Here is a 12,857-nt window from a genome sequence, read left to right on the forward strand (position 1 = left end):
CCATTATATTATGCAATTAAGCATTTATTTAGAAATCCAAGCATTAGTATCAGGTCTCCTTCTACATCTCAACTTTTGAGTTCCCATATCCTCAACTTGGTTTTAAAGTCATCCCTGAGTTTCTCCAGAAACGTTTTCTTGAAATAATGGAGAAAGAAATGTGTGATACAAGTTTCTTATATATGCTGCTGTGTTTAATCTGTTGTGGTAGCACATCATATATAGTATATATCTGGAAAACTCCACTGTATATTCATGAGTTTATTAGGTTAAAAACACAAATAAATATGTTATGAAAATAGTTTGATGCTTATGGACTCCTTGAAAGAGCCTCAGGTTCCCACAGGTGTCAACAGATCACTCTGAGAAGTCCTGGTCTATAGCAGTGTTCTTTAAAATTTTAGGTAAGAAAACCATACCAGTAAGTATTTTGAGCTTGTATCCACAATTTGAATGTAACAATTTATTTACAGTTTTTATATGCATTAATTAATAATAAATAATCATTAAATATAAAACATACAGAATTATTGATTAGTCAGAATTTACATTATAATAGATTATGCTTTAATACATTAGAAAATTTTTGTTTAAAATTTCTGTGATACCCAGATTTGAAGTTTTGGTCCCCAAGTCAGTTTATTTTAATTATTGGAAAAATACATTATTTGCTGCACCCAGCAAATCATTTTTTTTAAATTTTTTAAATAAATTTTAATCCCACTATTTATTTTGCAATTTGTTTTTGAAATTTGGCTAATAAATTTGTATCTTTTTACATTTTGACAGATTGTTTTTACAAATTAAGTGAGAGATTTTTTTAAAATACAAAGGGAGTCAAAACCTCTAAAACTCTTCATTTAGAAAAATTTAAAAACAGATTAAAATATACTATATTCACACTTAAATATTACACAGATGTTAGAGTTTTATAGAGAGTATACATAAAATTTAATAATGTCACAATGGAAACTATCTCAATCTTTTACAAAATGCTCTTTCCCAACACAGCAGCATGCCTGGCAAATTTTAGGAGCTGAGTATTGATGAATGAATGAATGATTGAGTACACGAAATTGACTTCATAATCAAAATGGTCTATGATAAAGAGAGTTACTAAAAACACAGCCAGGTTCCTAGGGCTGGCATAGGGTTCCCTATGTTCACTTTCAGGCTCGACACAAATTCTCTATGAAAGACATCAGGCAACTGGAAGGCTTTCTAGTGATGAAGTTACCAGCAAGCAGTCAGAAAGCAGATGCCTGAAAAACTCACAGAAGCACCACTTAAAATGTGGGTGTGTACCATGGTGTTCTAGGGAAACAAGGACAGTCAGCCTCATGCAGCTACCAGACTTCAGGTATGTTGTTAACCATTTTGCTCGTGAATTAAAGGGAAGCCAGATTTATTGAGGAGGAAGCAATCAACTATGTCACAGGGAAGCTCAGCTTTACAGTATGAGATATATGTAAAGGGACAAAAACTAGAGGGAAAAAGGTGGAGGAAAGCAGTGTCAGTCCCTTGGAATAGTAACTACAGACAAGCTTTTACCTTACAATCATCCATATGCAATGATGGTGAAAGTAAATAAACATGAACACATACCATATTTGCAAAGAGATTAAATTTATTGAAAAATATACTTAGAGATTAAAAGGAAACTTCTGTTGCATTTAAGAAAAAATATTCTTTATGATCTTGCACAATGGAACCAAGGAAAGATGACTTCCCTAGTTCTTTCATCATAGTCTGGATTTAGATTTTTGCTATTTCAAAGAGACAAGATGAATAATACCAACAGCAGAATCCATGTTTCACAAGAGGACGAATCTGGTGGGTTCATGGCTCTAGAATTTTTCAGTAGAACCCATATGACCAATATCTTCCATAGCAAGATGGGCGGCAGCAGCCATATCTATAGCCACCATATCCATGATAGCCACAGCCAAGCCCACCGTAACCACAGCCAAGCCCACCATAGCCACAATTCCCATAGTAGTTGCTGTAATAGGTCATGGTGTCAAGAGTAGACAGTGTAGAAGAGAACGATGGTTTCCTGAGTTTGAATATCACCATCTTCACAACGTCTTTTATACTTCCTCAATGTTAGGTGTGGCAAGTCATATGTAATGTTGCCCTCAAAACAAATTGTTTTGCATTAACCACAAACAACACCAACAGTGAAGTTCTCATAAATCTCTTATTTCATTAGGCATAGTGAAGCTTCCACAGCCAAGATGACTCCACTGTTGTGTCAAGATTTTCACAATCAAATCATATGCTTTGAATGACATATATTGGACTTAGTTTTGAAACTCTTTCTTATTGAAGGCTTAAATTTAAATTCCACCATGAGATTCTATGAAATCAGAAATTATGCAAACTGCAATTAATTAAAATTGTTTTGAGGTTATTAATACCCTCAAATTCATCTGCCCACTGCAGTTGAGGAAGTCACTCTCTTTAGTTTTGGGGAAATAGAAGTGCTAAGAGGAAAAGTTTACTGAAAGTACGAGATGTGTATTATTGCCCAGTATTTCTTTACAGAAAAAAATACACTTTTAAAATACATAATTCAAGTAACATTTTTACAGGATACAACTTTACAAGTATTTCTCATATTTTACCAAATTTTATCTTGACTCATCATTTCCACTAGAAGCCAAAGCATTTATTCTTGTTCCTTCCAGCTAAACTCAACAAAATTCAATGGCATTCTAGTTGTTAGGATTACATTTTCATTTTATTAAAGGTTTTGCCACTCTTTTTTCACATCCTGAAGCAGACTTTAATGTGCAATAGAATGCTGTTAATTGGGAGGGAGCACCTCCATCTGTCCTGTGCTGAAATCTTTGGCTGGTATAGCTCATATTGCCATTTTCCATTGACATAACACAAAACCTATTCTGGTCAGTCGATTACCTACCATTCAGTGCTACATCTTTGTGGGTCAACAGCCAGAAAAGTCTTTCACTGGTCTAGGAAAATCAATGAGTCTGCATTCAGATTCCTTTGAGTGGGCACCAATTGTTGCATCCTCTACTTGCTTGTGTTAAGTTTGTTGGGTAACTCATGGGGCTTGCTCATTCCTAGGAAAACCAGAGTGTGACTTTTTCTACTTTTAGATGCATAGTCTTAGTATAGAGCTTCTCTTCCTTCAGCTTCAATGACACAAGGCCCTTAAATAGAACTTAAAAAATTTTTGAGTTCTCTTGTTCAACTCATCAGCATACCTATGAAAACAATTATAGGATGAAATAAATAATTATAGCCAATGTTATTCTAGTACCTATTATTTGTTACACACTGTTTTAGGTGCTTGACACATATCAGCTAATTTGGCTTTCAAAATTATCTTGCAGGATAGGTATTATTATTCACCATCTCGTTTGAAGGTGGGATAACTGAAGCACACAGTTATAGTGGTCATACAGCTATAAGTGGCAGAGGTGAGATTTGAACTCAAAGAACAGATTCCGGAAGTTTTCCCTTTTTCCTATTATGCTCTACTGACAGCTATGAAGTCATCTTTTTAAGAAAACAAGTTTAGCTGGCTATTTCACTTAATTATTGAATTAAGAATAATCTAAGCTTCATTGCATAAGAAGATAATAGGTCCATAAGTAATATGTTCTCATAGCCCAAGAAATTTAACCAAGAGTTCATGGTCTACTAGTGTCATGAGAGATACCCCTGTTAGTATTATCATTTAAAAAAATGAAATATCTATATTCACCTTTGAGTCAAAACAGAAATATTACAAATATGTTGAAATTTGAAGAAAATTCTTTCATGAAAATGCAGCTTTAGAAATGAAATCTCATAATTTTTATTCTGTGGCTATCGATTCAGAATATTAATTTAAAACTATGGAAATATTTTTTTAACATTTTTGACTGATTTATAATCGTTTTACAATGTTATGTCAAATTCCAGTGTAGAGCACAATTTTTCAGTTATACATGAACATATATATATTCATTGTCACATTTTTTTCTCTGTGAGCTACCATAAGATCTTGTATATATTTCCTTGTGCTATACAGTATAATCTTGTTCATCTATTCCACAATTTTGAAATCCCAGTCTATCCCTTTCCACCCTCTGCCCCCTTGGCAACCACAAGTTTGTATTCTATATCTATGAGTCTATTTCTGTTTTGTATTTATACTTTTTTTTTTTTTTTTTTTTTTTAGATTCCACATATGAGCGATCTTATATGGTATTTTTCTTTCTCTTTCTGACTTACTTCACTTAGAATGACATTCTCCAGGAGCATCCATGTTGCTGCAAATGGTGTTATGTTTTCAGTTTTTATGGCTGAGTAGTATTCCATTGTATAATTATACCACTTCTTCTTTATCTAGTCATCCGTTGATGGACATTTAGGATGTCTCCATGTCTTGGCTATTGTAAATAGTGCTGCTATGAACATTGGGGCAGAGGTGTCATTTTGAAGTAGGGTTCCTTCTGGATATATGCCCAGGAGCAGGATTCCTGGGTCATATGGTAAATCTATTCCTAGTCTTTTGAGGAATCTCCATACTGTTTTCCACAGTGGCTGTACCAAACTGCATTCTCACCAGCAGTATAGGAGGGTTCCACTTTCTCCACAGCCTCTCCAGCATTTGTTTTAAAAACAGAATCATAAAAGGAAGTATTAATGTAAGTAAGAAATAGAAGTCAATTTTTCTCAGGCCTGGTGTTCCAGAATTTCAAGTTATTGGGTTTTTGTCAATCATCTCATGAAGCTGAGTGGTACTTTTTGGCTTTTCATAGTAAACCATCTCTCCTGTGAAAATAAGGGGGATCCTTAAAGGAAAAAAAACAAAACAAAACAAAACATGGGTTTGGAACAGCAGAGAAGAGATAGAAAAGCTCAAGGTAAAGGTAGGTTATCATAATTTGCTGAATGTCAGCCAAAATAACATATTATCATTGGTTGTCTTGGGTAGTTTAGAATGTCTACTAAAAATGCTATCTTGCCATAATGGTTGGTTAGAAATGGATAATTTGAAGATCTTATATAAATAGAGTTTTGAATATGAGACAATTGATTCTTACTAATGACTCAAAAATGATTCAGATGTGACTCAACATTAGCAACTGTCCTCAATACCCCTGAGGCCATGATTTAAAACCAGGAGTCAACAATTTACTCAGATTGGTCCTGCGAATTAGCCAATGGTATGACTTCTGTGATGGTTCCCATTCACACTGAGGGTATATAAAAGGCTCTCTGTAGGGAAATTGTCCAGACTGAAGTTGCCTATCCTCCTTCTTTACCCAGAGACAATCCCAAAACCAACACCAACACCATGTGCGGCTACTATGGAAACTACTATGGGGGCCGTGGCTGTAGCTGCTGTGGCTACGGAGGCCTGGGCTGCGGCTATGGGTCCTGCTATGGCTGTGGCTTCCGCAGACTGGGCTGTGGCTATGGCTGTGGCTATGGCTTTGGCTCCCGCTCTCTGTGTGGCTGTGGCTATGGCTGTGGATCTGGCTTTGGCTACGGCTCTGGCTTTGGCTACTACTACTGAGGATGTCATGGAAGACTCTCATCCTCTGCACCTGGACCTCAGGATTCTCCAAGGTAGTAGTTATCTTTTGTGCCTTTTCCTCGGTAGTAGTTATCCTGCATCATGGAGGTCTAGTGTGGCCTGTTGTTGATTTATCATCTAACCTACAAATTTCCTGAATTTACCTCAAGAAGTGCGAAATGGTGAAATTCACCTGTGACCTCAGAGTTCTGCTTTCATCAGGGTGATGGTGTCAAGTAACTGCCTTGACTTTCATGCTGGAGCTTGTTTCTCTGTTGACCTAATAAACTTATTCAATCTAAACAGAAACCCTGGTTTTTATGTCAGTTATTTGATGTTCAGTGTTACCTACAGTTTTTTTGTCTGTTTGTTTCAGTTTTCAAGAAAGCTAACAATTATGTTCTTTGTGAGATATTCTCTCTTACGATTTTTAGGCTGGTTTCTTTACCAATTCAAATATCAATTGTCTTAGGAAAGTATCTTTTTTTTTTTATGTAGACTTCAGTTTGCTCTTCTGCTACTCAGGTAATAAGATATGTTATGCTGGATAACTCTTAACACTAACCCAAGTATTTCTTATATCCATTTTAAAGATATGAGAGATATAACCTAAAGAATAGTTTAACAATGTATTAGATCTCAAGCTAGTAATAGACTATACAATCATTTGGCATGCATAGTGGGCCATAATATTCAGATAAAAACACTATTTCATATACAGGCTGAGAAGCTTCAGCATCCCACAAGTTTTCAGTTCAAGATGTTGTATGGGGCTGTGGTCACATCTGAGGTTTAATTGGGGAAGGATCCACTTCCAAGCACATGCTATTGTTGGCACATCCCAGTTCATTTTAGCTGTAGGAATAAAAGGATTTTTTTCTTGCTGACTATTAGCCAGAGGCCCTTGCAGACTAGAAACCATTGTCAGATGCCAAAGGCTGCCCACAATTCCTTGCCAAGTAAATTCCCAAACATGGATATTTGTTTACTCAAATCAAGGAGGGAGACAGACTCTGGCAAGATGAGTGCAACAATCTTGTGTAAAATAATCACATAAGCACATATAATCACATACACTGCCCTATTTTATTGGTTACAAAGCAAATCACAGCTCTCATACCAGGAGGAGATCACATAAGGGCATTTGCATCAAAGGGCAGGAATCAGGGGGGCATGTTTAACGTCTACATACCTCAGACTCAATGCTGTACTTTTTTAATAGGAATTAGGAAGTTGTTCACCATTTTCAGTGCTCTTTAACAATTTTTACAATATTAGGATTATCTTGTCCTTGAAGATTTGATAGAATTCTGAGAAATCATCTGGGACTGGGCTTTTATGTGAGGTATTTTGTTAATAATTTTCTCTATTACTTTCAAGGAAATTGGTCTGTTTCTGATCTCTAAGACTAATAGTGTCCATCTTGGTAATCTGTATTTCTTTAGGAAATTACCCATTTCATCTAGATTTTCAAATTTATATACACAGAGCTCTGAAAAGTAGTCTCATATGATGATTCAAATTTCTTCTATTTCAATGTCCATTTTTCTCGTTATATATTTTGCATATGGCTTCTTTATTTATTTTTGTCTTCATCAAGTTAGCAAGTAGTTTATAATTTAATAATTTTGTTAATTATTTCAAATAATGGCATTTTGGCTCATTATTTAAGTCACTTTTTCATATTCTCATTAATTTTTGCTTTTTGATGTATTTCTGTCTTTGTGCTTTCTTTGGTTTTCTTAGTTTTCCTTTATGAATTGTTTTGAGCTGAAATATTAATTTACTTTTATTTTTACTTATAAATGTTTTCAGCACTATGAATTTTCTCTAAATAATTTAAATTTTTCTCAAAGACTTTGTTATAGACTATTTTCATTACCACTAATTACTTAAAAATTTATAATTTTATTTTTATGTCCTCTTTTATCCCAACAATTTCTTTAATAAAAGACTTTTTACTTTCTAGGATAAAGGTGTGTTTTTTTTCCACCACTTGATTTTATTTTTAAATAAATTTTCTATTCTTTTTTTTCCTAGTAATTATCAGTTTTGTTGCATGACAATAGCGAGTATTTGTTTTCAGTATTTTTACTTTACAAAACATAGTAATATTTTCTGTATGACATAATATATAATAAATTATAGTGGATGTTCTGTGGGTGCTTGAAAAGAAGTTTTATTTTTTATTATTGGAATATAAAAGTCAATATATAACCATAAAAGCTATCTTATTGATTATATTGTTTAGGTCTTCTCTCTGATTACCTATTTTTTCTACTTGACCTGTCTTATTCTGAGATCAGTACATTAAAGTCTTCCATTATTAGTGTATTCCTATCTACTTCTCCTTGACGTAGATGATAGATAGATAGAGAGATAATGATTCTTCATGAAGACAGTTTCTGTGTTTTTCATGTAAATAAAATACCTAGAACTTCAATGTATCTCTTGTTTACTAGAGCTTTTGGACAAAAATATTGGGAGTCAAGTTCCTAGGCTCTACAATTTTCTTAAGGTACCTATAAGCATGCTGTATAAATATTTAATAAAATTTACCACTGAAGACAATGGAGCCTAAAGTTTATTTTGTGGAAAGTTGTGTTTAATTATGAATTTTTTAAACTTTTTTATTGATTTATAATCATTTTACAATGTTGTGTCAAATTCCAGTGTAGAGCACAATTTTTCAGTTATACATGAACATATAATTATTCATTGTCACATTTTTTCTCTGTGAGCTCCCATAAGATCTTGTGTATATTTCCCTGTGCTATACAGTGTAATCTTGTTTATCTATTCAAGAACAGTCTACTCAAGCAATAGAAATAAAAGCAAGAATAAACAAATGGGACCTAATGATACTTACAAGCTTCTGCACAGCAAAGGAAACCATAAGTTAAACAAAAAGACAACCTACGGAATGGGAGAAAATTTTTGCAAATGAAACCAACAAAGGCTTGATCTCTAGAATATATAAGCAGCTCATGCAACTTAATAAGAAACACCAAACAATCCAATCCAAAAATGGGCAAAAGACCTAAACAAGCAATTCTCCAAGGAAGACATACAAATGATCAATAAGCACATGAAAAAATGCTCATTATCACTAATTATCAGAGAAATGCAAATCAAAACTACAATGAGGTATCACCTCACACCAGCCAGAATGGCCATCATTCAAAAATCCACAAAAGACAAATGCTGGAGAGGCTGTGGAGAAAGGAGAACCCTCCTACACTGCTGGTGGGAATGCAGTTTGATGCAGCCACTGTGGAAAACAGTGTGGAGATTCCTCAAAAGACTAGAAATGGACTTACCGTATGACCCAGGAATCCTGCTCCTGGACATATACCCAGAAGGAACACTACTCCAGGATGGCACTTGCACCCCAATGTTCATAGCAGCACTATTTACAGTAGCCAAGACATGGAGACAGCCTAGATGTCCATCAACTGATGACTGGATAAAGAAGAAGTAGTGTATTTATACAATGGAATACTACTCAGCCATAAAAACCGACAACATAATGCCATTTGCAGCAACATGGATGCTCCTGGAGAATATCATTCTAAGTGAAGTAAGCCAGAAAGAGAAAGAAAAATACCATATGAGGTCGCTTATATGTGGAATCTAAAAAACCAAAAAAACCAAAAAAAAAGCATAAATACAAAACAGAAATAGACTTATAGACATAGAATACAAACTTGTGGTTGCCAAGGGGGCAGAGGGTGGGAAGGGATAGATGGGATTACAAAACTGTAAGAATTTATTTTTTTATTAGATACAGTGTTATTCAAATTTACTGGAGTCAGTTTTGGCAATTGGTGTATTTAAAGGAAAATTTTCATTTCATCCACGTTCTGGAAATTATTGGCTAACATCCTTCATATTATCCACTTATGTTTTGAGCCTGTGGGATTTTAAAAGATGTTGATCCTTTCATTCTTCACACTAGTAATTTATATTCTTTCTCCTGTATTTTTGATTTATATCTAGAACTTGTCGATTTGATTGATCTGTCCAAATTACCAATTTAGGTAATTATCGATTTTCTTTATAGCTTGTCCATTTTCTATTGAATTAATTGCATTCATATCTCCATTTTTCCTTCATTCTTCTTACTTTATATTTAACTTTCTCTTCCTATTTTGCTTTTGAAAGAAGCTTAGAGAATTGATTTTTAAAATGTCCTTCTTTCCTAACAAATATTTAAAGCTGTAAATCTCAGTTTAATCAATTCTTTGGTGGTAAGCCATATATTTGGTTATTTAAAGGGAATTATTTCCAAATCAAGGAATACTGTTCTCATGTACTTTACACTCTTCTGTTCTCTTCAAACACATCTTGGCACTGAGGAGCAAAGGTGGGGAATCTTACTGTAACATCATTCCACCAAAAGACACACAGCAGGTGGGCTGGTGAAATTATTTCTGCACTTTCAGGCAGCAATGGACCAGTGGGACAGCCAGTGGTGCAAGATAAACCAAACAGACCAAAAGACTACTGCAACAACTCTAAAAATTATGAATCACAGCCCACAACATACCTCAACCTAAACAGGGTGACTTCTTGCTTTTAAAAGAGCTTTAAATAGAACCAAGAAGCTTTTGATACACATAATTTCTCCACATTATTATAGCAAGAAACATAAAAATTACAAATTGAATGAGAGAAAATAATCATTTGACCTTAACAATAAGTTAACCAAATGTTCAAATTATCTGATACAGATTTTAAAGTAGCTATCATAAAATGTTTTAGGAATCAGAATCTCTAGAAAAAAAATAGGTTGAAAGCAAAAGGATATTGTGTGTGTGTGTGTGTGTGTGTGTGTGTGTGTGTGTGTGTGTGTATTAACAGAAACATTAAAAAGCTTGAGTGGGTTTAACAATACCAACTAAATGGATTTTGAAATAAGGAATTTTAAAACAGTAAGAGAGAGACATTTTGCAATAATAAATGTGCCAATTTATCAAGAAGATAACAAATTTTAAATTCAAATATATTAAAACAACAGAGCTTCAAAATCCAAAAATCAAAAATTGACAGAATGGAAAGGGACAAAAACTGCAACAATAATAGTTGAAGATTTCAATATCCCACTAGAATAATGGATAGAACAACTATGCAGATGATTATAATATAAATAGTTGAAGAACACTATAAACCAACTAGACCTAACAGACGTCTAGTAAATACCCAATTACAAGAGACCACAAATTTCTCTCAAGTACACATGTGGAATGTTCTCCGAGATAGACCATATGCTAGGTCAAAAAGAATGAATTAATTAACACATTTGGGGCAAGTTGAGATCTTGGTCAATCTCACAATTTGATCTGTATTCAGAAAGTCATTGTGTATGAACTCAGTTTCAGTCTTGGCATCCACAAACTCTAGCATTAGTTACTAAAAAATTAATAGATATTGTTGATTTATATCTCATCATTGTTCAAATTATTACTAATGCTTAATAATAATAAATTGAGTGAATTAGGTAAAGTTACTGTAAACAACTTTACTGAACATTACCCAGACTACTAGGATTGGGGATGCACTTTACAGACTCTCTTCTGGATCAGACTTGCGTTTGCATTATTTCAGTCTACCCAAGCCACTGCCTTGTTATGAGACATAACAGATAGCTTTCCAAAAAGAAAGCAGATTGACCCATTGAAAATTTCACTGAAAAACACCTCAAATTCTGTCTTCCTGACAGAAAGCCCCCTGTGCAGCTACAATGCACCAGATGAGTTCAAGTACATACTGTCAGTAGGAAAGGAATCAGCAGTAATATAAAATTTAGAAGAAAAAAGTTACATCTTCCCAAAGGCATATTCAAATACCAAGTATAGAGAAAGAATGAGATGCTAAAGAGACAGCATGAAGTAGTGAGCAGGGAGGTACCACTTTGCCAATATCAAAGTTTGAATGTTCCAAAGATAAGGCTTTGATGAGATCAAGGCAGATAATAGTAGCCTCTGGATATACTTACAAAAAACACATAGTAGAAAAGCAGTGGTTGAATATGACTTTTCAACCACACAAATAAATTGTCAATAAAGAGAGTGTATATAGAGGCCAACAACTTCTAAACAAACACACACACAGTCGGAATAAATCTACATAAATGATATACATGAAAACATTGTATGTGTGAAAAACAGAGTACCTTTAATGAAAATTTAGACATTTTCCCAAATGGAAATGGTTAAGATTGTATTCAATTATAACAGTAACATAGATCAAATGAATATTTTTCTAAATGGTTGGACACTCAGGCAATTCCATTAAAAAAGGTCTGCTGATGCATGGTAGTCTAAGATTCAGTAGCCATTACTGAACAGACAAGGACATTCTTATTATGGATTAATGCAGGAGGTACATGTGGTGCCTCATCAGAGAATATCCTGAACAGATGAGCATCTAGAACTTCTCAGTAGAAGCCAGAAGACCAGTATCTTCCATAGCAGCATGGGCGGTAGCAGGCATAGTCATAGCCACTGTAGCCACAGCCACCGTAGCCACATCCATAGCCACATCCCAGGCCACCATAGCCATAGCCCAGGCCACCACAGTAGTTGTTGTAGAAGCTCATGATGTGAGAAGGCTCAGTCGAAGGGCAGAGTCAGTTTCTAGGGTTTTATGTTTATAATCTGCCCAGGGCCTTATATACTTATGGAGTAGTATATGGGGCAAACCACAGGCTCTCTTGTATTCATGTTTCAAACTAATTGTTGTTAAAATTATCTCAAGTATTCCTCCTAACCAGTATATCCAAGCCAAAACAACTCTGTTTTGTGTCATGATGCTTATCATGAAATCATATGCCTTTAATAAAAGATCCATTTCCTAATTTGGTGGCTTGTTTATCCCAGATTCCAAATTTAAACTGTGTTACTAGCTACCATGAGATTGTATAACCCATACAGATTCTACCTGTTGAAAATCTTATTTTCATTTAATATCTACCTTCTATGTGTATATATGAAGCCTTAGGAATAAAAGGGTTGCTTTAACAGGAAAGAGAAGAATGGAAATTTTGTGGGACAGAAGACATGGTCAGCAGGATTCACTTGTAAAACATTGAATAATTCAGTCTTATCACTTTTTGAGGAGTAATATATTTACTTCCCTTTGGGTTAGACCTTACATAAACATGTATCTATAATTCTACATATGACACAAAACTAGGGAAAGACCCTGAAGTTTAACCCCATTAGTTAATCCTGGATGTATAGGAAAGGAAGGAGTCATTCTATCAGAAATCTAAGTTTAAAAATGATCCCAGAAACTCTCAGTGTTTTATTGATGT

The 12,857-nt window shown here is 34.4% G+C and overlaps 1 protein-coding gene across 1 annotated transcript; it reads right to left on the reverse strand.

Moving 5' to 3' along the window:
* Positions 1-1,857: 1,857 nt before the first annotated feature.
* Positions 1,858-2,016, reverse strand: LOC123617302 (keratin-associated protein 20-1-like). The gene has a single exon (XM_045517767.1). It carries the CDS (start codon positions 2,014-2,016, stop codon positions 1,858-1,860), a length of 159 nt encoding a protein of 52 aa, XP_045373723.1.
* Between the last annotated feature and the right edge of the window lie 10,841 nt (positions 2,017-12,857).

Source organism: Camelus bactrianus, chromosome 1, assembly GCF_048773025.1.
Source record: "Camelus bactrianus isolate YW-2024 breed Bactrian camel chromosome 1, ASM4877302v1, whole genome shotgun sequence".
NCBI lineage: Eukaryota > Metazoa > Chordata > Mammalia > Artiodactyla > Camelidae > Camelus > Camelus bactrianus.